This window comes from Cololabis saira, chromosome 15 (assembly GCF_033807715.1).
Source record: "Cololabis saira isolate AMF1-May2022 chromosome 15, fColSai1.1, whole genome shotgun sequence".
In the NCBI taxonomy this organism is placed as follows: Eukaryota; Metazoa; Chordata; class Actinopteri; order Beloniformes; family Belonidae; genus Cololabis; species Cololabis saira.
Genome location: NC_084601.1, coordinates 23,853,843 through 23,872,183, shown reverse-complemented (window position 1 = coordinate 23,872,183; position 18,341 = coordinate 23,853,843). Strand labels below are relative to the sequence as shown.

The window sequence follows — 18,341 nt, the reverse complement described above, 5'->3', positions numbered from 1 at the left end:
AACTATGGTTATATTTACAACCACCATCTCCAAATACTTTTGAACTCTTGAAAATTGAATTACTTTGCTTTAAATGTTTGTAAATCTTCAATTAAAATGTTTTTTTTTATTATATTTGAAAGTTTACCCCACCACATATTGATTGTTTTATTTCAAATTCCGGAGTGTGTGGTCCAGGTAGTGGTGGACCTGCACGAGTCTGTCTCTTCAAACTGGTGTTTTGAAGAGTGTGATGAAGGAGGAGAGAACACTGATGCACGTATGTTTGGACATTTATTCAAAACTGTATACAAAAAAGAAACAAAAAAACCCTGAAAATAAGAGCTTTATACAAACTGACACAAAAAAAAAAAAAACCCTCGTTGGAGGTCCACGTTCACGACGGTATCAAAAACATAGCATTAGGGGGAGGAGCTTGGGGAAACTTTACATTTTTACAGTCCCACAGAGATGAGCTATGACTGTTTTCACAGAAAACACTTTACAGGTGACCTCAGAGGAGCGTCACCTCCACCACACGGCCTCCATGTGGACGCACGGATCTGGATCAGGACCGACTGTCTCGGTGATTGTCGCGTGACGCGCTCCTGCTGCTGCAGGCGAGGCGGCCGCATGCGGCGCCTCCTTCAGTCTCACCGTTCAAACCGGACGCGGTTAAAGCACCAGAGTCCCGTCAGCCATTGGGCTCATAACGTCCTGTACTTGTTTGGTGTTTGGGTCAGTCCGACCAGCGCTGGGCTGTCTCCAGGGGCCGGCTCCTCCCCTAGTGTCCGTGCTGGTTGCCCGAGTAGCTGGGGGGCAGCGGGGGTCCGTTCACGCCGGGGTGGTAGAAAGCACAGTTGCTCTCGTACCTGCAGCTGCCCTTCATCATGAAGTGTCGACACACGGGCCTCTTGGACATGTCTGGAAGAGAACAGCGCAGGGAGTGGGTTAGACGGCTCCAGCTCTGGGGGGGGGGGGCTGTACTGTGGCCCCTAGGGGCCCCTGTATACAGTAATCCCTGGCTGTAACGCGGTTCACCTTTCACGTCTCGCTGCTTCACGGATTTGACATTGTGCATCGTGTTCGGCATTCTGATTGGCTAAATAGTCTCTGCGCTTAGCAACACTCGTTTACATGGGTAGTTTAATTCCTCTTTAATTCAGAATTAAAATGAAATCCGATTTAAAATGAGTAAAAATGACCAATTACCAAAGTAAGTAAGTGGCTGGTTTATTCCGATTTTAAATCCGAATAGAATAATTCTTATACACTCTATATACTCTATACACTCATTCCGCTTTAATTTAATTCCGGTCTTTCTGTGCTGTTTGTTCCCTTGCCCGTCTGTCGTAATGACGCTTATATTCCGTGCTGGGCTTGTTTTCGAAAACAAAGTTTCACGATGGCAGCACGCAGTAAACAGTGGTCAAGAGCAGAGACGATTTATTTAATAAATAGCTTGGAGGACCTGGAAATAATTAAAAGAACAGATGGCAGGAAACATTAAAATTGTGAGCTTTTCAAAGTTGTAGCGGCTAAGTTTGTTTTTCTTCCGGTAGATGTAACTTCCGGTCCGCCACCCTATACAATCAGAACCTTCCCAACCCCCAGACTTTAAGAGGAATTGGATAAAGCCGATCAAACGTGTTTTCCATGTAAACCTCAATTTGGAATTACTATTTCCATGTAAACTCGAAGGAAAATAGTTTAATTCGGAATTATTTAATTCGGAATAATCAATTCAGAATTAAAAAACATCATGTTACCGTGGCCAATGCTGAGAACGGCCAATGAGCTTCAGCAGCAGCTCAAGAACGGGACGCTTTATGAATCGTTCATTATAGTTCTCAGATATAATCCATGGTGGCATGTCGGTTTAGAAGAATCTTTTTGCCCAGAAGAAAAAAGAGCAACAACAACGACCCATAACTATGTTCTTCTCTGGAAAAAACACACCTGCACCGCGGGCTTTAGAAGGAAAAGACGCTACAGAGCGAGTCAAGATGCAGCAGCATCAGAAGAGCAGTGAAATACGCACCAGTCACAATTTGTCCTACTGTACTTGTTGTATTTTTTTCAAAATCATTTTTCATTTTCTACCGTTCAAATCCAATTAATCGGGTCGCGGCGGGGCTGATCTCCGCGATTTGAAACCTTGTATAATAATAATAAAAACAAAAAGGTTGCTACTTCTCAGATTTCCCTCATCACGGGTTCTTTTTAACGTAACCCCCGCGAAAAACGAGGGATTACTGTATTCTATAACTAAGTAATTGTTGCGTCTGTGGGTCAGGTGACGTGTCCACGTACCATTCATGTTGTTGTGTCCTCCTCGGGGCCCGCCCCGTCCTCGGCCCCTGAAGCCGGGCTCTCCTCCTCGCCCCCGGCCCCCTCTGTGGAAGTGCCCCCCCCTGTGGGGCCCCCCTCTCATGGAGTCGTCTCCCCAGTAGCCGCCGTTGTTTTCTCCTCGGCCCTGGCCGGGCGGGGGCCCCATCATGCGGGGGCCTCCGCCTGCGTTGAAGGGGGGTCCGTGGTTGTGCGGGGGTGGTGGGTGGTTGAAGCGGGGCCCCCCGGGTGCGGCGTTAGGGGGGTATCCTCCGTTCATGGGCATCGGCATGTGCATGTTGTTCATGTTGTTCATGTTGTTCATGTTGACGTTGTTCGGGGGCGGCCCGTGTCCCAGCAGCCCCGGATTCACTGCAGACACCAAGGAGGGCAGAAGGTCAGGACCCACATCTGGACACACCTGTCTGTCCAGCTGCAGGGGGAGGGGGCGGAGCTTACCGGCTGGAGGAGGTCCGCCCTGGTTCTGGCTCTGCTGCAGGGAACCCAGCAGCTGCTTGATCTTATCCGAGAAGTCCGGTTGCTTTATCAGCTCCTCCGTGGACTGGCTTCCTGACGCGCCCTGAAGAGACACAGGAGAGGGTAAGAACAGGGGTACGGGGGGGCAGCAGCATAGACATATATACGTAGACGCCCCATGGAGCTGCTGCGATACGTCAACGTCGCCGCCATATTGGATGTGGCAAGACTGCGCTGTGAACTAATACAAGTAAATGGACTTATTTTCATGAAGCGCCTTTCTACGAAGAAATGTACGTTTTACATCTCATTTATCCATTCACACACGCACTAATATAATTGGGAAACAGTTAGGCACCAAATATAATATATTTAATTTTCTCAGATGGCAAAATTAAGAACTTTATTGATCCCACATAGGAGTAATTCATGTTATATCAGCTATTGAGAACAAGGTAGTGCCGAAAAACCATATATATCCCCCCTCACAAAAATAAGAAAAATAGAGAAACATATTTTCTCATCAACAAAGCATATTTTACATAAACATATTTAAAATTTTTCAATTAACAAAATAAAATATTTGAACCATTTTTCAAATTTTAGTTTTTCAGTTATTTTATTGTCTGAAAAATGGTTCAAATGTTATTTTGTTATTTGAACATTTGTTTTATTATATTATATATTATAATAGAATAATAATATATTATATTTGGTGCCTAACTGTTTCCCAAGTATATTAGTGCGTGTGTGAATGAATAAATGAGATGTAAAACATACATTTCTTTGTAGAAAGGCGCTTTATGAAAATAAGTCCATTTACTTGTATTAGTTTACAGCGCAGTCTTGAACATCCAATATGGCGGCGACGTTGACGTATCGCAGCAGCGAGCAAAACCACTCGATGCGGCATCTACGTATATATGTCTATGGGCAGCAGGGATACAGGGGAGCAGCAGGGATACAGGGGAGCAGCAGGGATACAGGGAGCAGCAGGGATACAGGGGTGCAGCAGGGATACAGGGGAGCAGCAGGACTCTCACCATGATGGACGTCAGCAGCTCCTGGACGTTGACGCTGGGAGCAGCAGCGTTGCTGGTGGAGGTGTTGGAGGCCTGGGGGCTGCGCGAGCTGCTGCTGTTGCTGAGGTTGACCATGAGGTTGGCAAGAACAGGGGGGAGCTTGGGGTCGCCAGGCTGGCCGGAGCCCGGCTGGGCGGAGGTGTCCATGGGCTCAGCGTAGCCGTCGTCCGCCATCGACGAGTCCTGCAGACACAACAACGTCAGACAAACCGGACCAACACAGAAGAGCAGCTACTGGACCACCTGAAGAAGAGACAGGTTTGAGGATCTTACCTCATCCAGGGGGATCAGTCGGGGGGGCATGGGCTCGTATGGTTCAGGATCTGGTTCATGAGGACTGTCAGGAACGCTGCAGAGCAGAGGGATCAGTGTTAGCGCTCTACAAGACCGGACCTCCACGTCTAGTGCTGCAGACGGAGTTCCACCCACCTGTCTTTGCTGAGGAAGATCTCCTGCAGGATCCCCATCTCCCGGTCCCTCTGGGTCAGTTTCTCCGTGCTGTTGGCTCCGTACGTCACCAGGCTCCCCGCCAGCATCAGGGGCCTCGGCGGCGTCCAGGGAACCCTCTCCTCCATGGCGTCGTGGGAATGCCGGCGGGCCATCTCAAACGTGTGCCGGTCCATCATCAGCTCTCGCTTGGCGGCCTCTCCGAAGTCCTTGATCTTGTTGACGTTGACTGTGAATGAAAGGTGATGACATCATCAGTCCGTCACATCGCTCCGGGCTCGGACGGGCGGGTCCGTGCGTGATCACGGGCTAGGGATGGGCGGTATGGACTAAAAAAATGTATCACGATAATTTCTGGCATTTATCCCGATAACGATAAAAATGACGATAAAAAAAATACCAATTCAACTCCATCTTTTTAACTATAAATCTATCTCGCTCTCAGATCCACCATGTTTGTTAAACAAAAACATCATCAATGGGAATTTATCCTTTTTTCTTTCTTTCTTTCTTTCTTTCTTTCTTTCTTTCTTTCTTTCTTTCTTTCTTTCTTTCAGGCTCATTTCCTTCCTTCCTTCTTTTTTCCCTTCATTCCTTGTTTTCTCCCCTTTCCTTCCTTCCTTCCTTCCTTCCTTCCTTCCTTCCTTCCTTCCTTCCTTCCTTCCTTCCTTCCTTCCTTCCTTCCTTCCTTCCTTCCTTCCTTCCTTCCTTCCTTCCTTCCTTCCTTCCTTCCTTCCTTCCTTCCTTCCTTCCTCCCTCCCTCCCTCCCTCCCTCCTGCTCTCTCCTTCCTTCTTGCCTTCCTTCTTTCCTTATTTTCCTTCCTTCCTTCCTTCCTTCCTTCCTTCCTTCCTTCCTTCCTTCCTTCCTTCCTTCCTTCCTTCCTTCCTTCCTTCCTTCCTTCCTTCCTTCCTTCCTTCCTTCCTTCCTTCCTTCCTTCACGTACGTTGTGCGTGGATTTAACGCAGAACCATAAATCAGTTTTACACAAAAACTTAATCAACGTGAATTTATAATTTTTACCGCGAGATGACAAATTCTTATTGTGAGGAATTTTTTTGCCGGTTTATCGTGAACGGTAAAATATCACCCATTCCTATCACGGGCCTTACCTCGTTCCGTCTCGTCCAGGTCAAAGTAGAAGTAGTGTTTGAGCTGCTCCTCCTCGGCCCAGTGGACGCTCTTCTTCTTCTTTCCTTTCTTGTTCAGAGTTTCTTCTTCCCCTCGTGGTTCTGACAGAGCATTCGGCTTCTCGCCTGAAAACCAGAGCAGAGTTTAGTGGATGTGAATCCTGAAGCCTGGGTGTGTTGGATGCTCCATCAGTCATTTAGGTACACCAATACAGCAAGTTAATAACATTAAGTTATTGGGAGTCACTATTGATGAACGCTTGACATGGTCGGATCATATTGATACTATTGTTGTAAAAATGGGGCAGGGTATCGGTGTTGCACGTAGATGCTCTCCCTATATAACACCGCTAATTAGAAAGGAGGTAACAAATGCATTAGTTCTCTCACATTTGGAGTACTGTATGGTTGTGTGGTCCTCTGCTGCCAAAATGGATATAAATAAACTACAATTAGCACAAAATAGAGCAGCAAGAGTGGCACTTAATTGTTCATTTAGAACCAATGTGGCAAGGATGCACTATAGTTTGACATGGTTAACTGTAGAGGCCAAGTTAACATGTAGTATCATAAAGTTTTCCAGAAATGCAATGATTGAGGGGAAGCCAGATTTCTTTAGAGATCAGTTACTAAATGCTGGTCTAAAGCATAATCCTAATACTAGACAGGTAAGCTTAGGTTATTTGACACTTCCAAAACCAACTTCTGATATACTTAAAAGATCTGTTATTTATAGAGCCACCCAACAATGGAACACATTACCTGCAAATATGAAAAGTATCAAAAGCAAATATTTATTCAAAAGATCTATTAAACAAAAATGTATGAGTGAGACCACACAGTTAGAATAATCAATGTTTTTGTACATGATGCTTGACAAATGTTTCTCTATTTTTATATCTCTATTTTTATATCATTGCCATTTTTAATGTACTTAGATTTAGACTGACAAGTGTCAGTTTATTTTGTATGTTGTATTGTATGTTTATGTGATGTTTTATGTGGACCCCAGGAAGATTAGCAACCACGACAGTGGAAGCTAATGGGGATCCGAATAAAGAATAAAGAATAAAATTTCCCAGCAGCTCAGCGGGTCTTACCGTTGTCTGAGGCCTCTGGGTCCTCCGCAGGAACCGGGGTGCCGGGCTGCTCCGCCTCCTGACCTTCATCCACAGGCGTGGTGGAGGCTGCAGCTTCTGGAGACGACGGTTTGGTAGACGATGAAGCAGGTTTGGTGTCGAACGGACTCGCCTGGGGACCAGAGGGGAGGATTAACGGGTGTGTTGGAGTACAGACATCTCAGAGGACGTTCAGAACGACAGCAGCTACAGGACGTCTTCAGATGTGTCACTACCTTGTTGGACGTTGGTGAGACGACTTTGGCGTTGGGAGGAGAAGCAGCAGCAGCAGCAGCGCTGGATTTCTTCTTCTTGATCTTGATGCCAGGCACCGGGGCAGAGTTCAGGGCGTCAAGGAATCCTGTGGCCTCCATGGCTGCAATCAACACATCATCATCATCATCATCATCATCATCATCATCATCATCATCATCATCATCATCATCATCATCATCATCATCTCTGTCAGTTGAACAGCAGTTTGGTGTTTTTTATTGTCATGCATAATGAAATGTTAAGAGGGAGGCGGAGCTTACGTGGAGCTGGAATGAGCTTCACTTTGATCTCTTTGACAGCGTTTGACGGCGTGTTCAAGGGTTTGTACTTCTTCTCCAGAGGGGGCATGTCTGACGGCCCGGAGCTGGTGGGAAAGAGTGAGGGAGGAACATGTCATTTCCACAAATGCCACCAGGGGGCGTCTGTGAGGCGCTGCAGGAATAACATGTCATTTTCTCCAGTGGCCACCAGGGGGAGGAGCCGTTTCTGAACCCAACTAAACAGGAACCGTAGAGGCCGCCAGAGAGCCCACTAACTAACTATGGAGAATTTACAAGAAACTGGGAACAAAACTGAGAATGAAAAACATAAATAACTCCCTCAAATGACCCTGACTCTTACTCTACCTGAGGCTATCCTTGCAACTGTGTGTGTACTATTATCTTAGCAATTTGTGATTTTATATGTCTGAAAATGTTTTCCCTAAATGTACAAGTTGTCTATAACATGTCAGAATACAAAACATGAATTCAGATTTCCCTGCGTGTCATCCTAAGAGCTGGACTAACGAGGGATGAGTCCAGAAAGGGCTGGAAGCTGCAGGCCGCGCCACCGTCTTACCTGGGCCTCTTGAGCAGGGGGGGTTTGATGTTGTACTTGTCCCCAAGCTGGAGGGCAACGGGCGGCTTCTTCACCGGCGGGGGGTTTGGAACATCGATCTCCAGTCCTGCAAACAGAGACGATTGTGAGCATGAGGAAGAGGAAGAGGAAGAGGAGGATGCAGATGAGCAGGAGCCTGAGCTCAGCAGACGAGGCCCACCTATGGAGCGGAACTTGGTGTGGCTGGGAGCGTGAGCTTTGGGCTTCTCCTTCTTCTTTTCCTCCTCTACAGGCTTCTCCTTCACCTCCTTCACCGGTGCTTTGCTCTCCTCCTTCTTCTTCTTCTTATCTGGGGGACGGACAGATAGATAGATAAATATGTGTTTATTGTCCCTGTGGGGAAATTTGTTTGCAGCAAAAGACACACATGGCAATTTGACAAACATAGCACAAAAACAGGGACACAGAACAGTAACACCGACACGGTGGGGTGCTATTTCCTAGCAATATTTAAAAGTTTAATGGCTTGGGTTATAAATAGGGGTGTAACGATACACTAATCTCACGATACACGATATTGAGGTCACGATAACGATACGATATTATAGCAGTATTTTTTTTAACAACCTTGAATGTGTGCTGGCCTGCGGTCCCCACCCCTGGTCATCCCGTTGCTGCTTCCACCTGCCTGCTGTGCTGTTGCCGTCCCTGACCCACCAGTCTGGCCCTCGGCAGGAGGGTCCCCCCTGATGAGCCTGGTCCTGCTCAAGGTTTCTTCCCTCCTAAAGGGGAGTTTTTCCTTGCCACTGTTTGGCTTAAGGTTTTTCTCCCACTAGGGGAGTTTTTACCTGCCATTGTTTATGTAATAACTGCTCGGGGGTCATGTTCTGGGTATGGGTCTCTGTAAAGCGTCTAGAGACAACTCTGTTGTATTAGACGCTATATAAATAAAATTGAATTGAATTGAATTGAATTGAATGAGGAACATATGACTGGAAAAACATTGTATTTTATTTGAAAGACACAAAATACAAAACAATGCTGTGCGTTGTAACTATTGTTACAGTTTATAATGCTTTATAACTGTTTAAGTTTTAAAGAGAAAGCCAGGCCAACCATTTTCCACAAACTGAACTAAAAGTAAATGTCAGGTTTGTATTATGCATCTTCAGTTTCATACAAGTACAAATATTTAGCCACAAACTGAATAGTTTCTCTCATGTATGATTTGACTTTTTTCTTTTCCAGAAATTTAACAACTAAAATTAAATAAATAAATAAAAGTAAATAAATACATACAATTTTACATCATAAAAAAGATTGATTCATGCTCACCTTATAAGTGTAAGAGGAGATTTATTTTTGTTAAGAAGGTTATTTTGGTAATTCAGGGTTCATTATTTTATAAATATATTCTTTATATTCTGATGTAAATCAGGGACTATAATGACACTAGTCAGTTTATCTGTAGTTGTTAATACTGTATGTTTTAGATTGGGCGGAGTGATACGCCACAGTACGGCACTAGGTGCTGTGTTGATGTTCTAAAATCCTACACTGTTGAACGGACATTAAAGTACACGCAAACTCACGCAGAAGTTGTCCCGTGTTTATCCTACTCACGACCCGAAAAAGGTTTAATTTAATAAGGTAAGGCTTAACTCTACACCAGACTTTAAAGGTTCAGAGCTCAAAACCCCGTTAGAGTCCCGTGATCGGGACCACAAAAACGTACTACTTTCTTCTGAGCGGAGTAAGATTGTGGTCCGCGGGTCGAGGCGAGGTCGCAGCGCGCGGTCGGATGTGCGTTTCTAGTGAAAACAATGGATTAATATTAATAACCCAATATCGCGATACAGTTTGTCACCTTCACGGCACGTTTCGTGGCGTTTTTGTATCGCGAAATTTCGTGGCACGATATATTGTTACACCCCTAGTTATAAAGGACCTGTTTGACCTGTTTTTAGTGAACAAGGGGGGGAAATAACGCTGCGCTGATGTCAACAGTTTAAAACTGGAGGTAAGTGGCTGCCTCTCATCAGCCACAATGGCCTTTGCCTTGTTTGTTTACGTCTCTGTATCTGCTTTCTAGGCTGGTAGGGTGGCTGTTGCTACTGTCCTCCTAACACACCTCTTTTGTGCCTCAGAGGCATTCCCAAACCAGCAGATGATGCAGAAAGTTAAAACACTTTCAATAAAAGCACAATAAAACATGTGGACCATTTTGCCATTAGCTTTAAAAGACAACAGTTTGGGGACGTACCTGCGGGAGAGCTGCTGGAGAGGCTCTGGGAGCGGATCGTAGCCATCCAGCCGTCCACCAGCACCGCCGCCAGCTTCCTCACCTCTGAAACAGAACGGACAGGTTAATAGTTCATCCCAAGACGCGCTGGTCCAGGGGAAGTTGTGCTCCGGCTCCACACTGACCTTCAGTCTCTGCAGTTTTGCTCAGCTGCTTCACCAGCTTGGCTGTGTTGTTCTGGGGTCAGACAGAAACAGGGCAGGGGTTAGAAGATGGCCACAGCAGAACGGTACCGGGCGGATGGGGAGGTTCTGTACCTGTTTGAGGTGGTCCACCTTCAGGGGCAGCTTCTGCAGCGTCAGCAGGATGAGCTGCAACAGGGGGGTGTTGTTGTTGCCCTTGGAGTAGGTCAGCCACGAGTTCAGCAGGCGGTATCCTCCCACTCGGATGAACCTGGAGGAGACGGGAGCAGATCAGCATCAGCAGGGCCGTTTGGGCATTAGGGGGATAAAAGGGAGAAAACTTGAAAGGAAATTTAAAAAATTCTGACTTTTAAAATTCACAAATTTACAAGAAACGGGTCGCCAAAAATCACAGTGATTAATGTCACAATTGAAAGAAATCTTCAGAAATTGTGATTCTGTAAATCCACAAATTTGGGGGAAAACAAATCTGAAATTCTGACTTCATGAACTCACAAATTTAAAAAGATGAAAAATACAAAAATTGAGACTGAACATTCACAAATTCAAAGGAAAATAATATTCATAAATGCAGATTGAATAAGTTAACTTCTGGGTTCATGAACTCACAATTTTACAGGAAGAGAAATCTGAGGTTTTAACTTTAGAAAGTCTGATATTTGCGAAAACAAAAATCTGGGGAATTCTCCCATCCATGCACAGCCGTCCAGAGTTTTCCCACACGGTGCGTGTTTCCAGGATAAAACTGGGTAGCTGAGACGTACCTGTTGAGGATATCGTGGGACTTGGTTTGCAGCAGGATGTTCAGGTACATACACCTGCTGACCATCTTCGTGGACGCTTTCATCAGGCTGCGTTGGGACAAAGAAATCAGGTTATAACCTCCGTTTTGTAGTTCTGAGACCGTAAAAGGACAGATCAATCAAAGGCAGGGCTGCAGCGTTCTGGATATTTGACATGTCAGAAATATCTTAAGAACTGAGTGGGAACAAACGGGAACTAGAAATAAATGACTGACCGTTTCTTTTGCTACCAGTTTTCTCTTTTCATACAAGAATTAAGTTCTAGTTTGATTTAATACACCAACAGGGGTGCTTATGTCTTCATCTACACCTCCATCTGTTCACTTTCATGTGTCTAAGTACCATAAACCTAAATAAAGGGCTTGTTATGACGGGGACTCACCTGAACACCTTGGGCACTCCCTCCAGGCTCCGCAGCTCTCCGTCCTTCCCCAGCAGAGCCTCCACCCCCTTCAGAATCTCCCTGGGGTCCACCGGGCCCCCGGCCATCTCTGAAACACACACTTCACGCAATGAATACACACACTTAGCAAAGTGAACAGAATTCATGTTTGACAGATTCTATTTCCCCTCGGCACTCAGAGCAGAACAGGCCCCAGAACTCGGCCCAGACTCCTTCAGGATTGTGGATGCATCAACCAGAACCGCGCCACGACCAGCTAAAGTACAACCGGCTTACGTGGGAAGAACCTAAACCGCGCAAGTCCAACAAAACCACCACTCAACGTTGTCCAGAACCAGTCTGCAGAAACACCAGACCTACGAGAGCCGTACGAACCCAGACCAGACCCACTGGTCTGCCGTCCCCACCTGCAGCACATAAGACGGCCCGGCTGCAGGAAGTCTGAGGCGTCCTGGTGCCGGAGCTCCTCAGAACTCACTGGGGTCCAGCGGGTCAGGGCCCGGGCTGGGACCCCGAGACCAGAACCCTCAGGCCGGGACGGCGTCTGCCCTCCAGCACAGTCACACACGTTCACCCACGACCGGGAGTGACGTGGTCAATCCAACACAACCCGATTGATTCAATAACCTGATTCTTTATTCACGCGCGTCACTGATCACGTCACAGAAACACAACTGTTCTGGATGCTTACACCCAGTCAAAGGTTCAGACACCCCAATCACTCCCACTGTAAAGCAGCAGACAGCCAGAGACAGAATGATTAATCAGCCGATCATCAGTCAGTTTTATGATCAACACCGGAAATCCAAACTGATTAACAGAACATCAGCCCTGTTACCCAACACACACCTGTCTTTAATACATTTACTCTAAACTTTATTCGTCACTCATTTGTTTCATTGTATGAAAAGGAAAATAGATAATCATTAAAAATAAACAACTAAAGATCAGCAAACATGTGACCAATCCGGAACGTGGTGGAGACATGAATGGGATTTCTCACTTCTCAACAGAACACATCTGTCAGCATCTGTCTGCCGATGAGGAGGAGGATGAGGAGGGTCGCCTACAGTCCTGCCCACGCAGTGACTGATGAAGATGACGGGTCACGTGTGACTGGACCTGTGCATGAAGGAGGGCATGCTTCAAACACTTGGGTTAGTCCCGGCCACGGGGACGGATCCTGGAGGACCAGAAGGACCAGAAGGACCTGGAGGACCAGAAACTGGAGACCCACCCCTAAGACGACGTGACTCTACCACACAAACAGTTTTGACAGAAATGTTGCAGTGTAAAGCTGGCTGTAATCTCCCCAGGAACACCCCGGGCTGGTCTTAGATGATAAGGAGCGGGAACTCTCACCAGGGACCAGAACGGAAAGCGAGGCAGTTTGGTGACAGATGGAGATACATGTTTGCAGCCAAGTGGCAGTTAGTGTCAACGCTGGGAGCAGCGGAGCTACAGCAGGATAAACAAAGCCTCTAACAAGACCCTGACATGGCTCCATCAGACATGTCTGGACCTGGTCTCGCACACCGAACCCCTGCAGACTCAAAGAGGGGAGAAGTCATAACCCCTGCTTCCACATGGCTGATTAGGATTTTATTTTTAAAAACAAGGCAGTTTGGGTGTTTGAAGCAGAGGCCATACAACAACACTGTTATGAGCCGGCCCGTACGGACGTCTGTCAGCAGACAGACTGACAGATCCTCCTGTACGAGCACTTTTTGAACATATACAATGGGCTGTTTGTCCACGCCATCGCTGAAGTGGAGAAAACATTTCTGAGGCTTGTTAGAGGCTTAAAATAGCAGTTTATCCCGAGGTAGCGTCACTGGTCCCTGAGGGAACATTAATAACCGTTTGGCTGCAAACACACATCTCCTTCTAACGCAGAACTGCTTGAGTTTACGTGATTCTGGTCCCTAGTGAAGGTTTAGGCGCCTTAGCAGACCTGGAGCTGATTTAACTCTGGGTCTGGCTTTAAGCACACCTCAACAACCAGCACATCTGTCTTACGTTTTCATTGTTTTGTGGCTAAAGTGTTAAATACATTCACTACAAATACACAAACTATCAGTACAACTAAAAAAATATAAGTTATACTACTTAAAAAAATAATCAAATTGGTTTATAGGGCATTAAAACAAAATCATTTGTTAGTGAATCGTTTGCTCGTCTGCTGCCAGCATGTATGAAAATAGTTTTAGGGCATATTTAATTTACTACTCCTGTGCTGCTTTGATATTTCAAAATAAAAGCACTGAAATGTCCTTTTAGTTTAGTAAGATAAATGATCCCACTAAACATGCAGGTTAAATATGTACTAAAATAAATACAAGTGACATAAAAGTTCCATCACAAAAGTATTTAGTGTATCTTACACTGGACATTAACGTTTTACACAAGAAAATAAAAGCACATTTCATTATAAAAAAACATCACATATATATTGTTCATGTAGTTTATCCTCAAATTTGAAAGTTTGCAAATATATCTTGTAACTACGGATGGACTTTCTCGACCCGAGGCTGGGAAATCCCTTTTTGGGATGCTAAAAAGCCTGAAAGGTGGGTTAAAATATGCAACAAGAGGAAGTAAATGTTTTTGTTGTGCACTTTAGAGATTATGTTAAAAACATATTCTAGCTCATAGGGTTTCTGGTGTCTCGGATAGGCACCCCCGACTACACTAACAGGATCTGGGGGGTAAGTAAAGCAGAGCTGGACTGTTACTGGTTGTTTGGTAATAACTGGCACCGGTCCGCGTCTACAGACACCCGGCTGTTAACAGGAAGGCACATGTGCAGGCGGCCCTGTGTTGTTAAACACATGACTGCCTCATGTCTCATTTAATTAAAGACGTATCGTGTTCAAGTTAAACAAATCTGAGAATTGTCTGTTAATTTAAAGCGTTTAGATCTTATTGGATAGAGGAATGAAGGAAATCAGTCCAAGATATCAGCCAAAAAAGAACCAAAAAGTACTAAAGACTAGTGTTTAATACATAAAGAACACAGTCGGTGTCCAAAAATTTGAGCATCTTCAGTATGTTATCGAAGTGTTCTAGGTGTAATTAAACAAATTATATTTTAGTGCACTTATTTTCCCACCTGGGGTCATGTGTGAAATGGCTTTGGTTATACAACATTTCACAACTGAGATTCAAACACAAACCCCACAGGTCAGAGAAGGACCCGGAAACATGGCAAGCCTCGCTTCAGTCACTTGTCTTCACTGATCTGTGTGAGCATGCATTTATTCGTCCATCATGAAACTGCGCATGAACTGGGAAAACCAGTTCACAGGAAATGTGGATGTGAGGAGTCAAGGTCTTACCCGGGTAACTGTTGGAGTTTAATACTGTCTCAGACCTCCACAAGCCTGCAAATAACTCAACTGTTACACATTGTACAAAACAAGTCAGACTTAAGGGGGTGGGGGGACAACAGCAGTGTGTGTTACTGGGACACGACTTTCTAACTGGGAACAACACACCCCTCCCTCCCTCGGTGACGTCAGGCCACGTCACCCGTGACCCCGCCCCCTCCCTGCCCGAGCCACCTCCAGGGCTCGGGAGCGCGCAGCGCGCAACCCGCTCCCCCCAGTCCGCACCAAACCGCTAAAACAAAACCGTCCAAAACAGAGAGAGAGAAGGGGAAAAGCTGTCCGGGGCCGACGCAATCTTTATCCGCAGATTGCCGAAGTTAACGAGCGACGTTTTTCAAAAACACACACACAAAAGAGAGAGGGAGAGCCGCGCAAAACAGAAAATGCATCCACAAATCCTCAAATACTAACGCAATCTTTATGTGCAGATTGCGGGGTTAGGGTGTCGGGTTTGGTCCGTAAGGAGGAAGGTAGTCCGGGCTCCATCATGGGCACCTGTCCTGCTCTGCCTAAGGCAATCTTTATCACCAGATTGCTTATAGTGGTGTGTTCATGCCGCCCGCCGTCTCACACGTGTGTGAGCTCATGCTCGCCCCGCTGGAGCCGCGTCGCGGGGCCGCCGCACTGCTTCCTTCCCCCCTGCCACATCAACTCAACCACACTACGAAATCAACTTACTAGTGACACTACAGATCCTCGGCGTCTCGGGTATATTATGGTGTGCTTTTTCAAGGCACTTATAGCGCTTATTTCATCAAGTTTATGTCGTCATGGTTTTAATATCAACTGACAAAGGCTTCTTATGGGTGGGGCTGTGAGAGCTAAAAGGCTAGCCTTTCTTTCTTTCTCTCTTTCCTTCGGGAACAAACTGCTGCTGCTGCTGATGGAGGCAAAAGTAGTAGTAGTAATCAAATGTCCATTACTTGAAGAAAAAATATGAAATTGAGAAGAGTTGTTCGAAGTCCTCGACGGCTCAGTCTTCGGCTAAGCAGTTTCATGCCTGCGGAAACACACAAAAGACACATTCACTTTCGATCCCTTTTCAAAAAAGGGACTCCTACTTGTTATCATCATCATTGCTAATGTTATCAATATAGTTATTTCTCATTCGGCAGTATTCGTTATTAAAAAACAGAGGACACTGCATGTGTAGATCCTCCATACTTCACTTACCTCTGACCAAATCCAGGAATGAGCTCTCGAGGGTGGGACTTAGTATTTATACTGAGTGACGCGTTTGACGTCACAATCTGCGTTTTCCTGCGTTTCGGTTGAACAAAATGGCGGAGTCCAGCAGCGACCTTGTTGTTCTGGCGAAGGGCGTAATGGCGGACCTCTGACTGGACACGCGTGAAGTCGAAATACTATGACCCATCCGCTCTAAAGTGCTATATTTCAGTCGGAATGTTGAGATAACCACAAATACTAGCCAGATTTTATGACTCAACCGGCTTATATTCAGCTTTTAACACCGAAATTGAGATAATAATATTTATTCAAAATGGCGCCTGTTCTTAATTATTTATTTATTTTTTTTAAAATACAATTTTACAAAACAAAGCTGTTTGGTCAGGGGTACGAAACGTATACAGTAAATGTAAATGCAAATGCAAAGAGATCATAATTTAAGACAAATTATCAGCAAAAAAAAAAAAAAGAAAAACACTTGCTTCTATGTGCTTGTCACGTGCTGCGATCCCAAAGCTACAACAGCAATTTAATGACATGATTCAAATAAATGCTCATTGATTTGAAATGTAAAAATAGCTGCATGAGGCCTCATCCATCACCTTTTAAATCTAACCTATTGTATTTTTTGTTTTTATTCAGCAGATGAACAGTTAGAATAAATTAGATTAAATATATTTTGTTTATCCCACACTGGGGAAATCCACTTGTCACAGCAGCAACAGTATAATTTACATAAAATAAATAAAACAATAGAGATATGGTGAGTGAAGGGTAGAGTAGAGATACATACATTCATGAAAGATAACATTATTAAGACAACACAATGTGGGGAAAAATGAAGTAGTAAAAAAAAAAAAAAAAAAATTAAACACCTGAGTAAAATCTCTTACTAAGCGGTGTCCTTACAGTTTAAAGTAGACACGGCTGTTTTTAGCTATTTTCAGGTCCTGGGCATCTGTGTGGGCTATAAGCTTCAGAGTTCAAGCCTCTCAAGATAATCCATGATGATGCTTAATCTTTTCCACTTTCCGAAAGCAGGCTTGCATCTGGTAATGAAAAAAAAGATTTGCTAACATGTCAGACCATTAGAGGAAAACAAAATGCACAAAGAGGGGGGGGCAAGCGAATGGACAATAAAATAGAATTTAATTTAATTTAATTTAAAAAAATAACATAAAATGCATCTTGTTTTCAAGGTTTGAAACATAGAATTTTGGATTAAGTGCTACAGCCTACGTGACATTTTTACATTTTCATTTACAACAAATAATCATTTGAAAAGTTCACTAAATGAATGGGAAATACATTCAGAGGCTAAATTAAATTCAAAATACTTTATTAACCCCAAAAGTAAAAGGAATCAAGCAGATTAAAACTGTTTCACATGGAGCTTCAAAAGGGTGCATATACTTTTTATATCTACTGTATAGTACTGTGCAAAAATCTTAGACATCTCTAGTCTTTTTTTGTTGTTGTGATGGTTTGAACAACATTAATATTTAATTTCCAGAATCCAGATGGATACCATGGAAATCATCTGTATTTATTTTGTTTTGAATATTGTCTGGTTTTATTTCATGTAGGCCTACATATTATCTGGGGATGATCCACATGGGTTTGAGAACAATGCTGATAATTAAGAAAAGCCTGATGATTTAACTGGAGATTTGCACAAAACTATAATCTATAAAAGGTTTCTGGCAAGTTCAGTCCGACATCATTTGCATGTTGTTTTTATATTTACAAATAATACCTTCTTAGCTGTTCACAAATGTAAGATCATTTAATTAATTATTCTATTAATATGCAAAAACTGCTTCTTTCTTATTTTAAACTACAAGAGAGAAACAATTTCTTTCAAGTTGGATTTTTTCACCTGAGTTTTTTTTTAAGATGAAGGCAGGTAATGTCAAATTACAATGTTTTGATTTCAAAACATGTGCTTTCCATTAATTTCTCATTCTTCTGCACTCAAAAATCACAATTTCGCCATCTTTGAAATGCGATTAAAAACATGAACTATATACATGACAACATAGAAGGTCTCTGAGGAATCACTGAAATGATGAGGGTTATCTAATTCAAGTCCTTCGTAGAGCTTAAATGTTACTGTGTTTTTATGAAAATACTTTAGTGGCACTAGTGGTCTTTATTGGGACAGTAGGTGGATAGGAAACAGGTAGAGGAGGCATGCAGCCAGGAGCTACAGGCCGGACTCTAACCCACTCAATCCACTGAGCTGTCCAGGGCCCCGATGTTGCCATTTTTTAATAGAGACACACGGTGCGTCCGAAATGCCATACTAAACAGTATATACTAAAAAGTTTACTTAAGTTCGGCACACTTTTGAGTAAATATCAATAGTATGCATTAATTCGGACGTACTATTAAGAGCACACCGTTGGGAGGAAGTGACGTGTTACAGCAGCAGTAGCAGCACCGCTCTGCTCTTTCCC

The 18,341-nt window shown here is 44.3% G+C and overlaps 1 protein-coding gene across 5 annotated transcripts; it reads right to left on the bottom strand.

The window, feature by feature from the left end:
- Positions 1 to 256: 256 nt before the first annotated feature.
- ppp1r10 (protein phosphatase 1, regulatory subunit 10) lies at positions 257 to 15,718 on the bottom strand. Of its 5 annotated transcripts, none has more exons than XM_061741126.1 (18): positions 15,373 to 15,718; positions 11,285 to 11,405; positions 10,864 to 10,950; positions 10,214 to 10,349; positions 10,082 to 10,133; positions 9,918 to 10,001; positions 7,875 to 8,003; positions 7,676 to 7,781; positions 7,096 to 7,199; positions 6,796 to 6,935; positions 6,542 to 6,692; positions 5,424 to 5,567; positions 4,296 to 4,542; positions 4,140 to 4,215; positions 3,828 to 4,049; positions 2,767 to 2,887; positions 2,293 to 2,679; positions 257 to 903 (listed from the first exon to the last, which is right to left on the bottom strand). In XM_061741126.1, coding segments are annotated over exons 1-18 (2,448 nt in total). In that variant the 5' UTR covers positions 15,374 to 15,718; the 3' UTR covers positions 257 to 763. The 5 variants fall into 5 exon arrangements, with proteins under 5 accessions (XP_061597110.1, XP_061597112.1, XP_061597113.1 ...); XM_061741128.1 differs by having other exon boundaries at positions 11,285 to 11,393; XM_061741129.1 differs by having other exon boundaries at positions 11,285 to 11,393; positions 15,618 to 15,713.
- Between the last annotated feature and the right edge of the window lie 2,623 nt (positions 15,719 to 18,341).